Source organism: Colletotrichum siamense, assembly GCF_013390195.1.
Source record: "Colletotrichum siamense strain Cg363 chromosome Unknown KSG_Cg363_contig05, whole genome shotgun sequence".
NCBI classification, from domain to species: domain Eukaryota; kingdom Fungi; phylum Ascomycota; class Sordariomycetes; order Glomerellales; family Glomerellaceae; genus Colletotrichum; species Colletotrichum siamense.
Window position 1 is genome coordinate 290,407 of NW_023501018.1, and position 17,258 is coordinate 307,664.

Here is a 17,258-nt window from a genome sequence, read left to right on the forward strand (position 1 = left end):
CTTTGGACCCGAAGCCAGCAGAGTTTGACTAAGCTTCTCAGCCCATACTGCTGCTGGATCTTCGTCCTTTCGCGACACGTTCTAGCGGCTGATGTAAGTTGTCCGTCAGTCCAGATTCAGATAGATTGGCTAGCCAGATAAAACAGCCGCTCAAGAAGATCATAGGGTTCAATCGCGCCGCAGGGATGTCCTAGTCTCACCAGCTCAGACCCACGGTCTGTGAGCGTGGGATCTGCAGTTCAGTTCCAGTAGACTTTTGGAAGAGGGCGGGCTGCTCCGCTTGGTTCGCGGAAGCGGCCAAGATTAAAAGGCTATGCTATAGAATAGAGTAGCGGTAGAACCGACCTTCACAGGTAAGCAGGTCGGGTTGGAATCCTTCAACACACCGGGTACGGAAGACGGCAGTTGCATCTGTCAAACTGACATGAGCATGCCGAATCCTGCAGCCCTAGCGCTGCCGTGACTCCGGCGACCGGCTCTTTTCAAATTTCTCCGTACTCCATCTGACAGGAGCTGTCTAATCTATCAAATATGACAATGCCAAATAGCCGAGATGCCACGTGAATGCGACTTTCGGCGAACGACGAGTGGCGCCAATGCCCACCGCTTTGGGAAACCTATGCGGCAGCCAGGCATTGAGTACGGACCACCGATGTTGGTTTGGGATGCTTTACTGCCGGGATCTCCTTGGCTACAGGACCCGGGTCCCGTGTTTCAACGCAAACACCAGACGGCCTGCAACGCACAAGATCGCCCCCTGGGCAACTCTAAACTGTGTTCAGCGGAAATGATTGCCATAAGATTTGTCTTGGTGGAGGGCTTACCCCAGTCGAATCGTTCGCCAGAAATATGGGTATGTTGATCATGAAGGATCATTTAGATGATCGTGCGAGGTTGACTTCGATTGTGATGGCAGTGGATGACAACGCCTGGCAACAAGGCGGAAGTCTACTCCAGCTCATGGAGGGTCCTATGATATCTCATATGAATTAGAGCTGGAGTCAATCTCGCTGCAATGACTTCAGTGTAGATAGAATTTGAGAGATCTACAGAAATAGTATTCAGTTCTACCAACAAGTGTATCTTAGCCATGGATATCATTGGGTTATGCTCGACACCCCATGGTCTGTATGATGGTATTTCATGTAATGATCTGTGTCGTGTGAATTCTAACAATGCTGAATATGCTCGCTTCGTCCAATATGATTCCCAATGTGATTGCAGACAAACGCTCCAAATATTTTCGCGTCATGCCAGACCCGTACCTAAGCTTTTTGTCGATCCTCCACGGCCGCAGTGGCCTTTGAGCCGCCTCTCCTTGCCCTGTCCGCCCGCCATTTGGGCCCTCTGTATTGGTTGAGAACTTGGATGGGCGACACGGCTATGACCACCAAAGCCAACACCAGGAATGCTGTCCCCGGTCCCACAGCGTTAATCATCTGTTCCGCAAAGGCCACGCCCAAGGCGGCAAGACCACATCGCACTAAGTTGTTGATGGCTGTTGCACTCGCACCTTGTCCGGGACAAAGGTCCGAGATGATTGTCTGATTGAGAGCAAATATGGCGTTTGCCGAGGCTGCAATGAGGAATTGCAACACGAGGGGGAGAGCTATCCACCCGGGTCGAGATGTCGCCGCGGGATATGCCAAGGAAAATCCGTAGCCGGTGATGGACGCGGTGAATAATGCCACTATCCACGGAAGCCGTTGTAAGCGAACCTTCTCAAGGGGAAAGTCTGGCGGCATATCCTTTGGGGACAACTCTTCGTCCTCCCTCATGTTATGCGTTGCTTTGTATTCGGCCGAAATGGCCTTGTAATCCCGGGTCAACAGCTTCCCGGCCAAGACAGAGCCGACAATGGTCCCGAAGCCTGCACATGATATGTCAGTCGAGTTGATACGTGCTTCCCTCAGCCGAGAGAAGCGTTGGGATTCGCTGCAGCTGAGGGAAGGGTTGGAGTGTGAGTCCCCACTTACCGTTGGGTAAGAATGCCACACCCAAGAGCAGCTCGTTCAGGAAAGGGAACCGTGCTTTGAAAACGGGTGTGGTGCTGGTGGTAACCATGTTCCAGATAGCGTAGACGAACCCACCCCAGATGAGGTTGATGACAAGATCCTTCTCCCTGAACAGTCTGAAGGGTCTGAGAAACGTCCAGATAGTGACTTTGTTGGAATTCAGAGGACCGTCTGGATCTTGCATGTACCTAGGCTCTTTCCTGATGTACCTGATCAAAGGCTTGTAAACTGGACCTTTAAGTCTGATTGCACCATTGCCAGCGATGCTTCTCATTGTCTCGGGAAGAAACACAATGATTGCAATGATAATAAGCGTCGAGGCAATGAGCAAGAAGACAAAGACTGAGCGGAAGCCAAGTGAATTAGCCAAGGCGCCGCCTAGTACGGGACCTATCGCTGTGCTGAAGTTTCGAACTGCAGTTGTGTCAGTTCATGGTGTAGCATGTTGACAACTTAGACTTACTGGCCTGGTAGAAACTAATGAATGCACCCCTTTCGGAAGTCGGCGAGATATCCTGAATGACTCCATTGCCTTGGAACTGCCGTTAGTTGCCAAATTGGGTAGTCGAAGGGAGAAACGGAGACTATGGCAGCTTACCGATACTGACAGTTGACGCACTCCCTGCGGCCTGGACACCCCTGAAGATGAGCAGCACCGGATAATTCGGTGAGAAGCTAAGCGCGACGTTGGCGCCTATGTAGACTGCAAAGGAGGCTATGTATGTCGGCCTCCGGCCCAATGTGTCTGACATGGGTCCCCATAGGAGAGGAGACACGGCTTGCATGATAAGGTAAGACGTGATTGTCAGGGAAACCTGCGAAGAGCTGACTTTGAGGTCCTGCGAGTAATAACAATCAGCGTCAGCATCACCCTCGCTCTCACCATTACCGCTGGAACGGGCCGAGTCTTACCTGCGCAACGGCATCAAGAGACGGGTTGTAGATATTGGATGACAACCCACTGAAGAGGCCGGCTGTAGCAATGATCACAATGACCAGCCATTTTTGTCGCTTCGGAAAGACGTGGTACGGTTCGTCCTCGTCGGCTTCATCGTCCTGTTCTTCCACCTCATTGGCGTCGTCAAACGGGTTTCGGTCGTTTCCTCCGCGTGCTTCATCGTATGGGTGACTGAACTGCGAGTCCTCGAATGATTTGCTGCGCAACTCCCCGTTTGCATCCTTCTGCCATGTCCTCTTCCGAATGGGCGGCGGTCTCAGTGGATAGTTGTTCCGGCCGCGAGCGCGACCGAGTCGGATACTAGATCCCGCCCGAGATAGCCGTGTGGGAAAGAACTTGTCGTCATGATACCGGTCCGGCACAAATTCAAAGTCGTGAGCAAGAAAGTTGTAGGCTGCCGCTGAAGCTGCAGACAAACTTCCCAGAACACCCCTCTTCACGCCGGGCCTTTGTTGCTGCGATTGGAGTCTGTTGGGGTTCATAGCTCTGTTGATCTTGCCTTCTCTTCGGTCGTCGTCGGTCGAAGAGAGTCTATGGAAACCTATCTAAGCGGCACTAATGAACATTGCGCTCGGTTGCATGGAAGCATATAAGGGCTCCAGCGTTCATTCTCACTGAAGGAAAGCCTTATTTTCCACCGCCACGCAGTGACGCAGCCGGTTGCTGGCCATAATCGGCCTTGACGTCAGGAGGACCGCGAATACAGAAATCCAAGGAGAAATTGATCCTTTTCAGAAAACAAGCTGATGAATTACAACCCATTGGGATGGAAGAGTGTGGCAGAAAGCGGGAACAAGTCTGACCCCTTGAAGAGTTGGACGGGGGTAGCCTGCGACTCTACGCACGGCCGAGCTCCCACCCTCTCATATGCACGGCGACTGCAGGTTACAGAAACTGGTTTCGAAAAACACAAAAAGCCATTTGGCATCCCATCTTCTGGACCAATTCTGGCCTGCTCATGAAACACCGAGGCTGCTTCGACACGGCGTCGCAGTGGTTACACCCATCAGAGGGTGTGGCCCCCAATCCCCTCCAGGGCGCCTTCAACACAAATCAGAGCAGCCGAGCCTTGAACTCAGAGTGGAAGATGAGAATGACGAGGGGAAACGAGGGGCTCGGGGAGCGCACGTTCTCCCAAAGCCCACAATTACACCTTCTTTTCCTCCAGTGTTCGGGGACATTGGATTTGACACTCAAAACCTCAGCATCTTCACCCAGAAACCTGCTGCCCACTTACCCAATGAGGCAATCCCAATGCCGTAGGGCCATACCGAAGGCCCGAGTGGTGGCGCCTCGGTCCTGTAAGTTTGACACGAGCCAGAAGTCAAATAGTTGCACGGCCAAGACAGGGCCTGAATTAAAACTGCATGGGTGCCTCCACGTCTTTCAGTAGTGCGCGGCTGTTCACTCATACTCTAGCACCACTCTCTCTCGGTTGCGCAACAAATCGGTCTCGTACGGCAAGCAATCTGTGATATGCTTGTAAGTGTGTAGTCGCCTCTCGGCCCGTCTACCGAAGAAGACCCTCGCCTTCGCTGGTCAGACTCAAGACCTGGGTTGTCTTGAAAGAAGGAAGGAAGGACAAGAAGTCGAAGTGGAGGAAAGTCGAACGAATATCAAAATGGCGGAAATTGTCAAGCGCGAGGAGCAAAATGCGAAGACCAACCCCGACGCGGTGAAGGCTGCGGCAGCCGCGAATGGCCCTCCCAACGCCAACGCTCTCCCCATCGATCCGAACCAACTTCTATCTGTGTTAGGTCAAGCTGGCGGTATCATCATCAACAATGGCCAACCACAGCCGGGAACTCCAGGAACAGCTCCCCCGGCAAATGGACTGCCACCTAATAACAATGCGAACGTCCCGACGGTCACGATCTTCGTCACAGTGACCCCGTCAGCTGCGACCATCACACAGACGGTGATGATCATGATCCCGACAACAGTCACGGTCACTGCAACACCGGCGCCGGCGCCTCCTGTGATCAATCCTCAGCCAGCACCGCTGCCGCCGCCGCCACCAGTTACGAGTGCGGCACCTCCTCCTCCTCCGCCTCCGGCCAACACCGCGCCGCCTCCACCTCCTCCGCCAGTCATGAACCCGCCGCCTCCTCCCCTGCCTCCCATGAGCTCCTCATTAGGTCTCGCGCCTCCCATTCCTCCCGGTGCCACTCCTCCTCCGACCGGCGCAAACCCATTACCACCTCCTGCTGCAGCTGTTCCTCCCGCATCTTCTGCTTCTTCCAGCTCCATGCCCAAGGGCGCTGGTGGAACTCCTACCGCTGTTGTGTTGTTGGGTGTGTTTGGTGGTGTTGGTAAGTTTTTGTCATGAGCTTCACTTGAAATTAAACTGACATGGCTCGCAGCCGGTGTATCACTGTTGGCGATGGGAGTGTTTATCTACGGCCTGATGAGGCGTAAGAAGCAGAAGGCTGAGGCGGAGGTGAGCTGAAGATCAGTGCGAGTACAATGGATACCATACTGACGTTCGCCACAGACTGCCAGTGTTAGTAGCCTGCAGATTGGCAGGCCGATGCCTAACTAAACTCTACGTAGGAATCGGAGGACGTGACAGAGATCCGGCAAATATAGATCACAGCTAAATGTCAGCAAGACGACACTAGGCCTCAGGGGCGACGACAGGAAGCATGCATGTAGAGTGGAAGACTCGAGGCAAGCTGATTCATGGGGAGTGAACGGAGTTTTGGAGCAAGCAAAATTCTGACACCAAAAACCTTTTCTTTGTGTGTAGGATATCACAAGAGCGATGGGAGCAATACAATTATTGTCTATTATCTAGTATCATGTAACCCTCTAAAATCATAATGTTCCCTACCCGCCTTACGACGACTCTGACGGTGTAAGCCCATCCCAAAGCTCCTTCAAGTACTGTGCGACCTTGTCAGCAACCATCTCGCTGTTCTTCTCCGTGGTGCAGAACGCATGAGGGAGTCCTCTCTCGTCAATCTCCACTCGTGCCCAGCCGTTCTCAATATGCTTCTCACGGGCTCGGATGAAGTGATCTCTGAAGTGGTCTGCAACCCAGTGGTCCTTCTTTCCAAAGTAGAAGAAGAATCTAGGCGTAGTTCTCTTCCCGCTGCCACTGCCAAGGTCATCCTCTTCGATCTCCCAAAGTTCCTTGTCCCACTTCTCCTCAGTGATGACCTTCATCTCATCCTTGCCCATATGCAGAGCCTGCCACACACTGTCGCGGCTCTTCAAGAACCCCGTCGTGACTTCTGCAGCTTTGGTACCCATCCCTAACACGTTGCTTACAAACCAACGCAATGCAGCCGCGGGCCACAGGTCCAAAAACCGTTGCGCGATGACATGTGCGGTGTTGCTGAGCATTGGTGTCGTGCGGATGAGGTCCAGCCTCTTTCCTGCAGGAGACTGGGCTATGTGCGTAACCGTCGGGAACAGCAAGATACCCGCGTGAAGCTTGAGGTGCGGTGCACGTGAGGGGTCCTTGAGATGTCTGTGAAAAATCTCAAGCGCGATATAGCTGCCCACCGAGTGCCCCGCTAAGATGATGAAGTCATACGGCTCGCCCTTCTTTCCCGGCGCATTCCGCGTCGAATCTGTTCGCCGCAGCGACGCCAGATGGTTGTAAACAGCCTCGATCTGGTGCTCCAGGTCGTACGGCGGATGCTCATTGCTGAAGGGCTCATGGCTGTCATCGCGGAAGCCAAACAGATCGCGGCCATGGACGTGGATGTGGCCATCCGCCCATCCGATGCGGGCCTTGAGCGAGTCGAAGAAGTCGGTGTAGTAGTCCACAAGGCCTGGATTGCCCGGGATGAAGAAAAGGAGACCGTGGCCTGTCATCGTTCCTGTCTGTATGTATGCACGCTTTGATGAAGCCCGTCTCGCAACACGCAGCACGGCCCGCACAGATGAAGTCGGCTCAGTGCCGAAGACTGGTGTCGTCCGAAGTCGAAGTGAAGGGTGAAAGGAGGTTGATTGACGGGGGGATCCACCTCGGCAACGGATCGAAATTGCTGTTCTTTGCCCCTGTGTTTTGTGTTTTAGCGTCGTGACGGCGGCTGCATAGCGGCGATAACCGAGCGGATCGGCGTTTAAGCATGGCATCCGGTACGTATCTTTCATCAGTCTGGTCCCGTTGTCGACCTCGATGATGAGCTACAAAGGCCCTCGTTTCTTTGGCTTCTGAAATTAGACTGTTTGGTGACATCGCTCATCGTTGATGCAGGTTCTTGTACAGCCGCGTCAGCTGAATACACGAGTAAGGAGGATAAGGCGTGGGCTGGAGGCAACCTCTTGACAGACTCACGGGCCATGTTTGGTCTTCCGGGCGCTTCTGGGAACTCCTGACTCGATAGACGGGCAGATGAACCATATGTATTAGTCGTATGCCGTGAATTCAACCTAGACGCACATTGCAAAATGATACTTACTGTCCTCGATGTAAGGTTGTGGTGTATTCGCTGTGGTATCCTAACAACGTCTCGACCATCTGCCCTCCCATATGTGTGTACGTGTACTTGACCTCATGTTCACAAGTCTTCTCTAGCCGGATGCCCAACGCCCAGGAAACTTCTGAAAAGATTTTCAGACCTTGAAACGGAAACCCGGATGCATCCACCCAAGTCTAAACTCATGTTCCCCCTTGGACAAGCCATTCTGCCGGCTCTCATCCAGCCTGTAGTCTCGTTCGCCCCGCTCACGCTTCTTGTTCTCCCAGTTCATGTACAACGGAAGTGTGACACCGATGATGAGGAGACCAAATAGGCACCCAAAATTGATTGAATGCCCCTTGATGTATCTGCGTCTGAAGTCAGCATCAATAATGTGAATCAAAGTGCAAAACTTACTGAGGCGCCTCTGTCTTGATGTAAGTGAATGATGCCAGGAATGCAGCAGTGTTTCCAATTGACAGGACGAATCCCAAAGCAATGGCTCGCACATAGTGTGGTGATGCGTTGATGCTAAGCCAAGTGAGAGCTAGAGGCGGTGTTCCATTGACTGCCATCGCAACGAGAAATGAACCGGCGTATTGTACCTTGGCGTTCATACCGAGCGGCGGCGGGCCAACTTTTGCTCCAATAATGAGCATCATGTATCCCAAAACACCGATGACACTGCATACGTTCAGGGGAAGGGCTGTCTTCCCTGACCTTTGACTCCAGAAGCAAATGCCGACTGTGAAGATCAGGGCGAGCAAGTTGGGCGGAGCTGTCATCAAGGATGCTTGGAGACTTTTGTACCCCATAGCAGCGATGATGGTCGGAAAGAACATGGCGAAACTGTAAATTGCTTCGATGGAGAAAAAGGCGCCGACGGCAATGGTGAGTGTGACGACGTTGAAGATGGCGCTCTTGACTGTTGCCCAGTTAAGAGGGTCTTTCGAAACGGTCCCTTCCATGCCTGAATCATTCTCAGAAGATTCACAATGGTCCAACTCCTGGTGTTCCAGGAAGTGCCAGCGATCTTGAGCTTGCATTCGACGAACAGCGAGGGTCCTTTCTGCGGGAGACAAGAACTTTGCGTCCGCCGGTGTGTGCGGGAGAAAGAAGAATAAGGCAACTCCGAGAATGACGGTCAGGGACCCTTCGACGAAGAAGATCCATGGCCATCCATTGTAGTCTGCGACTCTGATCTGTCCAAGTCCACCGGCTAAAAGACCTCCGAGAAATCCTGCTAGGGCAGTGCTGGAGTAGAATAGTCCGACGCGCAGGATAAGCTCGTCAGCGGTGTAGAAGAAGCCAAGATATATCAAAACACCCCCAAGGAAAGAGCTCTCGGTCAGACCAAGAAATATGCGAGTGATGCATAATCCGGCAAAATTGCGTATGAAGCCTGAAGAGATTGTGACGAGCCCCCATGCGACGATCAGGGATGGTAGCCAGACGGCGCCACCAACACGACGCACAGCGAGGTTTCCAGGGATGTTGAATAGAATGTTGAGGATGAAGAACATCGCCAACGATGAGTTGAATTGGTTGCCTTTGAGTTTGAGATCCTCTTCGAGACCATTGATACGGGCGAGGGCAATATTTCCCTTGTCCAGGAAGAATAGAAGGTGAGCCAGAAACATTGCTGGCACCAGGCGGACATCAAACTTGCGTACAATGGTAGAGCGCAGCTTTGCTTTGTCGCCGTCGTCGATCGAGTGGATGCCTTGAATATGGGTGGTGCTGTGCTTCTCTCTCAAGGAGGCGTTCGGGGTTGTATTGCTGATTTCAGCGTCGCTTGTCTTGCGCTCAATATCCCGAGGAAATGCCTTCCCCATTTGATGGCTGTCGCTGTGAAGATTCGACATGCTGATAGACGTCAAGTCGAGAAACTCGATGGGTAGGTATGTGAATGCACCTTGACAAGGTTGGCACTGTGGACAAGGCTTCTTGAATAGCTCAGGCAAACACCGGCAGCGGGGAAGAGGGATCAAATAAGAATATGCCAGCGTGTAATACAAGAAGTGACGGTGTGTGGACTGTAATGTTCCGACAAACGTAACACTGTGCCCCTCAAAGTTGACAAGATGGCAGCTCGGAGAGGGGCCCCTTTTTCATGGAAACCGGAGGACAGCGGTCGAGTGCAGTTGGCATTCAAAGTTGAGTAACATTTGCCTGCAGGATTCGCTGGCCCAAAGCCACGGGCATCTGGCGTTATTATTGCAGATGTGCCAAGTCCACATGGTATGTCTCACACCGATTGGACTTGGGAATGTCTTAACTGTGACTACCGAGATACCGGGGCCTTCCCGACCCAGTAAGGCTCGAGTAAATCAGATGGAGGAGACAAGCCCGTTACGGATCGTTTTCTCTCGGCATTTCGACAAACATACCGATATCGTCTTGGCCCAGGTCAAGAAGCCATCATTCCCAGACAATTGATCATCCCCTCTTTCTCCAACGTGGTACAGAATTTCAGCTGGTTTCACAGAAGGGCACCTGCATGGCTGGGCGAACTAGGGTTGACGCGCGAGTGAATTGTTGGACGGTTCTGAGTTTTGGAGACAATAGGGAAGCACAATCGGTAACTTGCATCCTTCTGTGCCACTCGCGTCCCCATGCCAAATGAGATGTGCCTTCTGAACACAACCTGGAATGGCCATGGAAAATTGTGGAGCGACATGAGAACGCCATCATTCGTGTCGTCGCACATGTGTGCATGGTTCAGGTCGATCGGTTCGCACTGCAAGATATGATAAAGACCAGTACCGATCCAAGCCACGGCACCCGCAAATTCAGCAAGCCCCGATGTGCGGCAAGTCTCAGGCAATGAGTTTGTTGGCGCATACCAGACCAAAGCTGCTGGCGGTGTATGCTTTGGCCATTTTCGTCTTGGCCGATTCTCTGCTCCCGAGTCCTGTCTGCTTATCGCAAGAAGCTGACCTGTCAGAAGTTGAAGGGGCACTGGCGAAGTTCTCATAAACAAAGGGGGCACGTTGTGGCTAAAGACATCAGGACCTTTCCTGTCTTCTCATCAGCTGAAAGTGACCACAAGATGTCTTTCCCACTGCATTCCAGATTGTTCTTGGTTCCGAGACAAGTTCTACTTTTTCTTGTTTATATGTTACTCAAAGTTCTACCACAGGTGCGTTTTTTCTCCCGTGTTTTGTAAATGGCTTAACCGAAGGTTGCTATACACGATTCAATACCATAAAGAGTGGCCGTTTATGTAATATCCAAACTTTCGCTGAAGAGCTTGACAGAAAACAATCGATCGTACATTCAAACCAAGGATGACACTAACAATTCTTGTCGACCGTGACTATGCATCAAGCGGCTTCTGCCCAACCCATGAGTAATATGTGCCATAAGCGTGCACGTTGCGATCCCTCAGGGCGCTTCGTACAGACACGAGGAAGACTTGGATTTCCGTGTCCGTCATGCCCAGCGTCTTGAGTGGCTTGCTCGCAGCTGCGCCAAGCAGATCCTCCATAATTGTGCGCATGTACTCGCCGACGAGGTTGAGGATGTTGTTTCTAGGCCAAGTGCCAATCGGCACTTTGTAGGCTGTCTTTCTCACGTTGACAAATCCGGCCTGTTCCATCAGTTCGCCGATTTGTGGAGCAACCCGAATGTCAACGTTTAGCTTGAGCATTGCCTCGTGAAGAAGGGCCCAAAATTTGATAAGGGCCCAGTCATCTGGCATGGTCCCGTCGTCACAGTTGACGTTGGAGTTGAAGTCTTGGGTTTCAACCCAAGCACCGGGCTTAAGGTTACTACAGCTCCGGAGTCAGCAGGGCGTACAGGGACTTCGGGAAAGAAGAGTCCTACGCGAAACAGCGTTCCAAGAGCTTGGGAAGATTGTGAACCCAAGTCGCAAGGTTGCGCATATGGATGAAATCAAAGTCCTTGTCAAACTGAGATGGGCGGCTCTCTATCAGTAACAGTCCTTCATAGGTACTGATAGTAACACACAGGTTACACCTACCAACCACTCGTCTTCGACGTCATCTACTATGAAGCGCACATTTGGCGGAATCCTTTGTAATGTTAGAATAGGACAATAAAGTTGGCTTAGATCTGCGTATGACTTACCAATCAGGTTGAATCGGGGACAAGTCGGCGCCAGTCACCTCGGCACCAGGGTACTGGTCTCCAACTGAATCGATCATCTCAGCTTCAGTCGACCTGCATGGAATCTCAACACTATCTTTGACATACCTTCCATTGCCCAAATACCTTTAAAGCATTGTTAGCATGCATCTTGCCGCGTTCAGACTTGCAGGATGACTGTACCAGTGCCCGTTCCAAGGTCGATAATCTTTTGGGGGTGATCGCCGATCGTGGCATGGAAAAGCTTCCCGTCACTCAACTCCAGTACCATGGCATGCTTCATGTCTTCACGGTTTTGTTCTGTCTCATCGTTGGGAATGGGGTATCTCCCATCGCGATAGGCATGATACCTGGATAGACCTGTCAGTCCCGATGCAGTGCTGCAGCCAAGTTGAGAATATCTCACCTCCGACCGTTGGCAAACGCATGCCTCTGGATACCTGATGCTAGCGAGGTCGACGTTGATGAGCGCGCATCCCAGTCCTCAGGTTCAGACGCCTCTTCGGGCGTGGCCGTGTCGCCCACCTCAATGTATTCGGGCGGCTCTCCCGCTGTCGTCGCCGAGTCGGCACCCGGTGTGGCCATGGCGATGTGGATCAGTGCCGGGGATCCTCTGTGATCTGCAATCTGCAATCGTGCGGCGTTTTCGTGGAAATGCGACAGCTACACGACGTGCAGGCGGGGTAACAAGTGCCGCCCACGGGAGTCGGGTGTCAGCTTCGCTTTAAGACGGCACCTTGCGACAATCCGCATCATCCACAGCGAATAAAGGAGCCGCCGCTAATGATTCTTCAATGGTGGCTCCGGATACAACGCGATTACCTAACTACGCGCAAGTCTCCGCTGATGGTTCCCAGTTAGCGTTGTGATTGGCGCATGTTTCAATGACCTCAAAGTCCGCTGGGGCATGACTGGGCCAGTTTGCCGGAGTAGGAGATTTTGTGGATGTGTCCGGTTCGTGTTGGGCTCCCACACTCCGGGTCTGCCCACTGCCACGAAAGGGAGGCTCCCGCGCATTCCGGCGCATCGCCTGATTCGCACCTTGGATTGAAGTGTGGAATGGAACAACCTGAGACCCGTAGCCCGGTTTACCCATTCGGTGTATTGGGGGAATGAGACTACCAGATTCATTTCAATCTGTGTTGGAAGTGGAGACACGGCGGGTTTTCATGCTTACGGGTGACTGAGTAAATCGGATTGTCTCAGTTTACGATCGCCATGGAAGGTTCGTCTATGGAGCGCAACTTTTCCAGGCAACTATATTATCAAGTTAACGCGTACTGAAGATGAAAGCGATATATCGTTTGTAGGCTGGGAAGCTGGGTTCTTCATGGTGCTTCCAGTGACTCATGCACTATGAGTCATTACCTATGCTAAATAACCTGGCCGAAGAGACACCTTGACGCGAGAATTCAACTGCCACATGGACGCAAACATTATTGGAAGTGCCTCCGGATGAAAGACCCAAGACGGGACCGATATCTACGCCGCAAATATGGGGCATCTCGGTCCTGTCGGCGCCCGGCATACAACCGAGCGCCGAATCTCTCAAGCAGTCCCATACCCCGGCTTCGGATCGCATCATGGATATGACAGATAGCGCCACTTTGACAACTTGTGCGTAATTTGCTCCTCCGATGACTATGTCAATGACACATGTTATCCCATCGGTGAATGAGCAGATGAGGAATTACATGACCGGTGATTGAGCTCAGAAGCTCGATCATTGTGCAGACTTTGCCAAAGCTTACCTCTTGCCTAGATCACCAGCATGTACCAAAAGATTGTTGAACCTCAGTCAGACAAGAAAGGTCGCGTTCGCTGTCTCGTTCAATCGCGGAAAACTCGCGGAGAACTTCCTCAGTTGACTCGGCCCGCATGATTTGAACCACTTTACTGGGCCGAGTCAGGAGAATCAGCCAATCACACTCTACCAAAGCCGCCTTTGGAACGCTTTAGTCATCGAAAACTCCGAGCGACACTCCGCTAGCTCTTCCGGTTGAGTCTCCGATCGCCCGGGTAATCATCGGGGCACCGTCACCGGCTTCCCCGCCCCGCCGTTCTCAACCATCGGGAGCGAAAGCGAGGGCGGGCCAAGTCAAATCCGCTGACCGTATTTTAATCTACAATGTCTTCCTCATCTTCTTGAATTTCAAGCGGTCTCGTCGGACACTTTGATTCTGAAAACGACAGCGCGCAGTCGCGTCTCCAATCGCCATGTCACAAACCGCTACAGAGACTCGCGTTGACACACGTCACACGGCGTTCGGCCCGGAGGCGTACGAGCTCGGCCGCCTTGGCTCGAGCCACGGCCGTCCTGTTGGAGACATTTCGCCGAAGAAAGACGGCCCCGAAGAGCACCAGTCCATCGACTCGAAGGGTGGTGATGTCACCCCGCCACCGAATGCCCATGGAGAGATTGAACGATGGAACTCGCCCAAGGGCAACATGGGCCGGCTCACTTTCTGCTTCGTTTCTTTCATCATTGCCGGAATGAACGACGCGGCAGTTGGTGTAAGTCATCTTACCTCTTCTTGACCCGCAACTCTGACTGACGGTTTACAGGCTTTGATCCCATATGTATTTCATGCTCTCATATTCAAGACGCGGGGTCCACAATGCTCACTGATGAACAGCTCGAAACCTATTATGACCTCAGTTACACCATCGTATCTCTCATCTTTTTGACCCCATTCGCCGGCTATTCCGTCGCGGCCTTCACCAATGCTCGCATTCACCAGAAGCTTGGCCAGCGAGGCGTCGCCATCATGGCGCCCATTTGCCACATTACCACCTACATCATCCTCGCCCTCCATCCTCCTTATCCTGTTCTCGTCATTGCCAACACAATCAGCGGTTTTGGTAATGGGTTGACGGATGCATGTTTCTGTGCCTGGATTGGTGCGATGGACAAGGCGAATACCATCCAGGGCTTCTTGCATTCGTTCTATTCCGTAGGAGCCCTGATCTCACCTCTCATCGCGACATCAATGGTGGTCAAGGCCGAGCTACCGTGGTACAACTACTACTACTTCATGGTAAGTGACACAATCAAAGCCATAAGGGCCTGTGTTAATCACTTATCAGGTCGGAATGTCGGTAATTGAGCTGGTAGGCCTGACCATCACCTTTTGGCAAAAGACGGGCGCCGTCTACCGCGCAGAGCACGCGCACGAGGATCAAGAGGGCGGTGCTGGAACCAGAGCTGCACTCAAATCCAAGGTCACCTGGCTTTGCTCCCTCTTCTTCTTCGCATACATGGGCGTCGAAGGTATGTCACCGAAGTCCTTGGCTTTACTTTGCCCCCTTAGCTAATCCCACCCTCAGTTGGTCTCGGTGGCTGGATCGTCACCTTCATGCTGCGGGTTCGCAAAGCATCTGCTTATGCTTCCGGTATCTCCGCCACTGGCTTTTGGGCCGGACAAGCCCTCGGCCGAGCGGGTCTGGGCTTTGTGACTGAGCGCTACGGCGAAAGGCTGTGCATCACCATCTACTTGGCCTTTTGCATTGCCCTTCAGTTGCTATTCTGGCTCATTCCTCAGTTCGTCGTCTCGGCTATTGCTGTGGCCTTCTTGGGCTTCTTCCTGGGACCCATGTTTCCCGGTGCTGTGATGATGACTGCCAAGCTACTTCCCAAGCATATCCATGTGAGTGCTATCGGTTTTGCAATGGCGATTGGTGGCACCGGCGGCACTGTCTTCCCCTTCATCATTGGCGCGATTGCGACTAGCAAGGGTGTCGCTGTGCTGCAGCCCATTATTCTGGCTCTCATTGCTGTGGTCGCTATCGTATGGCTGTGTTTCCCTCGCATTAAGAAGAGAGATTAGGCGTTTACACTGGGCATGGCTCTGTAGAGTGGCACAATAGACTAGAAGATCATTGGATGTCAATAACGGAGTAGGATAATCAGCCCAAATACATTTCCAAGACGTCTCTCGAAGTACTGCGAGGTTAGAGAAGCACCGGAATTCATGCAAGAAGGCCGGGTTGTAGGGAGAAAATCTTGTTCAGTCTACGTGGTAGACGGCAGATTTATATACAATGCCTCCAAATATCCAGCTCTGGCAAAACATTTCGACCCCATATGTACACATTAGGGGTGTATATCAACGGGTCATCGCCGCCACTCATATATACTGAGTCAAGTATGTACAAAGAAAGATGCGTTCATCCCACCACGTTCAATCCACCTATCACAGAGCCGCTTACAGCTTCTGGCCAGCGGTGCCGGGGATGGTGCCGGCGACCTTGCTGGAGCCGAGCGCCGCGATCTTGTAGGGCAGCGAGGAGGAGGTGAGGGTGCCCTTGGGGGCAGAGTTCTCAGAACCGCCGAGGTCAACATCCTCAGCGACGGCGTAACCGGTCTGCTTGGAGTCGGCGAAGAAGATGGCCTTGGCGGGGCACTTGTTGAAGGCGGAGCTCTGGACAAGGACCTGGGCACCCATGCGCGTGTTGACACCGGTGAGGATCAAGCTGTCGTAGTAGTTATTAACGACGTGGACGGTACCGAAGCGGACGAGGGGAGCGCGGGAGTTGACGTTAAACCAGTGGTTGTTGGCGTAGGTGACGTGGAGCTTGCCGGTGTCCTCGCCGCTGTTGGAGTCAGAGTGACCGACCAGAGATCCCTTCCACTGTGTCGTTGTTAGCATATTGCTAAGATAAGACGATGTATCATGATAAACGTACGTGGTCGTGGAAGTAGACGTTGGAGACAGTGATCCAGTCTGCACCGTGGGAGACGTCGAGGAGACCGTCGAGATCGTCCTTGCCTCCGGAGAGATCACCGGAAAGGTCGCAGTGGTCAACCCAGACGTTGGTAGACTCATCAATGCCGATGGCATCACCATTGGTGGCCTTGACACCACCGATCTTCATGTTGCGGACGATGACGTTCTTGACCTGGCGGATGTACAGGCCGACACCAGTGAGGGCTGAAACAGTCAGTTAATCTCAACCAATCTACTTGCTGGATTATATTGTGCCACTTACAGCTGCCCTTCTCTCCAATGATGGTCTTGTCAGCGGAGACGCGGACCTTAGCGCTGCCGGAGATGGCACCGGAGACGATGATGGTCAGGGGGCCCTCCTTCTTGGCAGCAGCGACAAGCTCGTCGGCGGACTTGACGGTGACGGTGTCACCACCGGCACCACCAGTGGTACCTCCATTCTCTGTGCAGTAGCCGATATTGCAAGCCTCAGCGGCCTGGCGGCGAGCAAGCTCGTTGCGAGCACTGAGGATGTTGGTAGGCGAAGCCGCAGCCAGGGCAGCCATGAGGGTAACGGCGGAGAACTTCATCTTGATGTTTGTACGGGGTCGTTTGGTTTAGGTTGAAATAAGAAAGGATGTCAAGATAGTGTGAACCGAGTGACTAGCACTGGACGTTGGTCAGAATAATGGGATGAACTGAAGGTAGAATGAAAGACTGAAGAAGGCGCGAATGAGGAGCAAGAGAAGCTATGGGCACAAACTTGGGACGATAACTGAGGTCTTATATACAAAGATCGAAGATCCGGAATCTTGGCTTCTGGTTTGGATGGGGTATTTCGTGATTCCTGGAAGCGGCAAACGAGGTCAACCCACGTTGATTTCCAGAACCACCTCGACCTATCGCATGCACTCCGCAGCTCCATCGACTCCCTTGATTATTTCCCCGTCAGCAAAGACTAGGGTAGCCTCAGAGGAGCGCCAGGATGTTGAGAATCTCGGGACGAAAAGGCCGTGGACAGAGAGCTGGCCGTGACCGCTCGCCATCAGATCTG

General features: G+C 52.7%; 7 protein-coding genes across 7 annotated transcripts; 2 read left to right on the forward strand and 5 right to left on the reverse strand.

The window, feature by feature from the left end:
• Positions 1-1,265: 1,265 nt before the first annotated feature.
• ITP1-7 (Itaconate transport protein) lies at positions 1,266-3,455 on the reverse strand (the record flags this gene model as incomplete). Its single annotated transcript, XM_036639578.1, has 5 exons — positions 1,266-1,870; positions 1,977-2,429; positions 2,479-2,547; positions 2,614-2,854; positions 2,928-3,455. 5 exons carry the CDS (start codon positions 3,453-3,455, stop codon positions 1,266-1,268), a joined length of 1,896 nt encoding a protein of 631 aa, XP_036494146.1.
• Positions 3,456-4,594: 1,139 nt separating this feature from the next.
• Obscurin lies at positions 4,595-5,562 on the forward strand (the record flags this gene model as incomplete). The annotated part of the gene is made up of 4 exons (XM_036639579.1): positions 4,595-5,285; positions 5,337-5,413; positions 5,468-5,476; positions 5,527-5,562. 4 exons carry the CDS (start codon positions 4,595-4,597, stop codon positions 5,560-5,562), a joined length of 813 nt encoding a protein of 270 aa, XP_036494773.1.
• A 249-nt stretch (positions 5,563-5,811) lies between these two features.
• Positions 5,812-6,798, reverse strand: Ldah (Lipid droplet-associated hydrolase; the record flags this gene model as incomplete). Its single annotated transcript, XM_036639580.1, has 1 exon — positions 5,812-6,798. The coding sequence occupies one exon, from the start codon at positions 6,796-6,798 to the stop codon at positions 5,812-5,814; it is 987 nt and encodes a 328-aa protein (XP_036494772.1).
• A 744-nt stretch (positions 6,799-7,542) lies between these two features.
• On the reverse strand, positions 7,543-9,253 carry CGCS363_v007732 (putative transporter; the record flags this gene model as incomplete). Its single annotated transcript, XM_036639581.1, has 2 exons — positions 7,543-7,756; positions 7,806-9,253. The coding sequence occupies 2 exons, from the start codon at positions 9,251-9,253 to the stop codon at positions 7,543-7,545; spliced, it is 1,662 nt and encodes a 553-aa protein (XP_036494775.1).
• A 1,454-nt stretch (positions 9,254-10,707) lies between these two features.
• Positions 10,708-12,083, reverse strand: CGCS363_v007733 (Secondary metabolism regulator LAE1; the record flags this gene model as incomplete). The annotated part of the gene is made up of 7 exons (XM_036639582.1): positions 10,708-11,161; positions 11,217-11,302; positions 11,374-11,425; positions 11,481-11,544; positions 11,607-11,624; positions 11,682-11,848; positions 11,905-12,083. The coding sequence occupies 7 exons, from the start codon at positions 12,081-12,083 to the stop codon at positions 10,708-10,710; spliced, it is 1,020 nt and encodes a 339-aa protein (XP_036494774.1).
• Positions 12,084-13,715: 1,632 nt separating this feature from the next.
• CGCS363_v007734 (Bypass of stop codon protein 6) lies at positions 13,716-15,325 on the forward strand (the record flags this gene model as incomplete). The annotated part of the gene is made up of 5 exons (XM_036639583.1): positions 13,716-14,012; positions 14,064-14,078; positions 14,135-14,536; positions 14,586-14,769; positions 14,826-15,325. 5 exons carry the CDS (start codon positions 13,716-13,718, stop codon positions 15,323-15,325), a joined length of 1,398 nt encoding a protein of 465 aa, XP_036494777.1.
• Positions 15,326-15,703: 378 nt separating this feature from the next.
• On the reverse strand, positions 15,704-16,794 carry plyB-3 (putative pectate lyase B; the record flags this gene model as incomplete). The annotated part of the gene is made up of 3 exons (XM_036639584.1): positions 15,704-16,129; positions 16,185-16,429; positions 16,488-16,794. The coding sequence occupies 3 exons, from the start codon at positions 16,792-16,794 to the stop codon at positions 15,704-15,706; spliced, it is 978 nt and encodes a 325-aa protein (XP_036494776.1).
• Between the last annotated feature and the right edge of the window lie 464 nt (positions 16,795-17,258).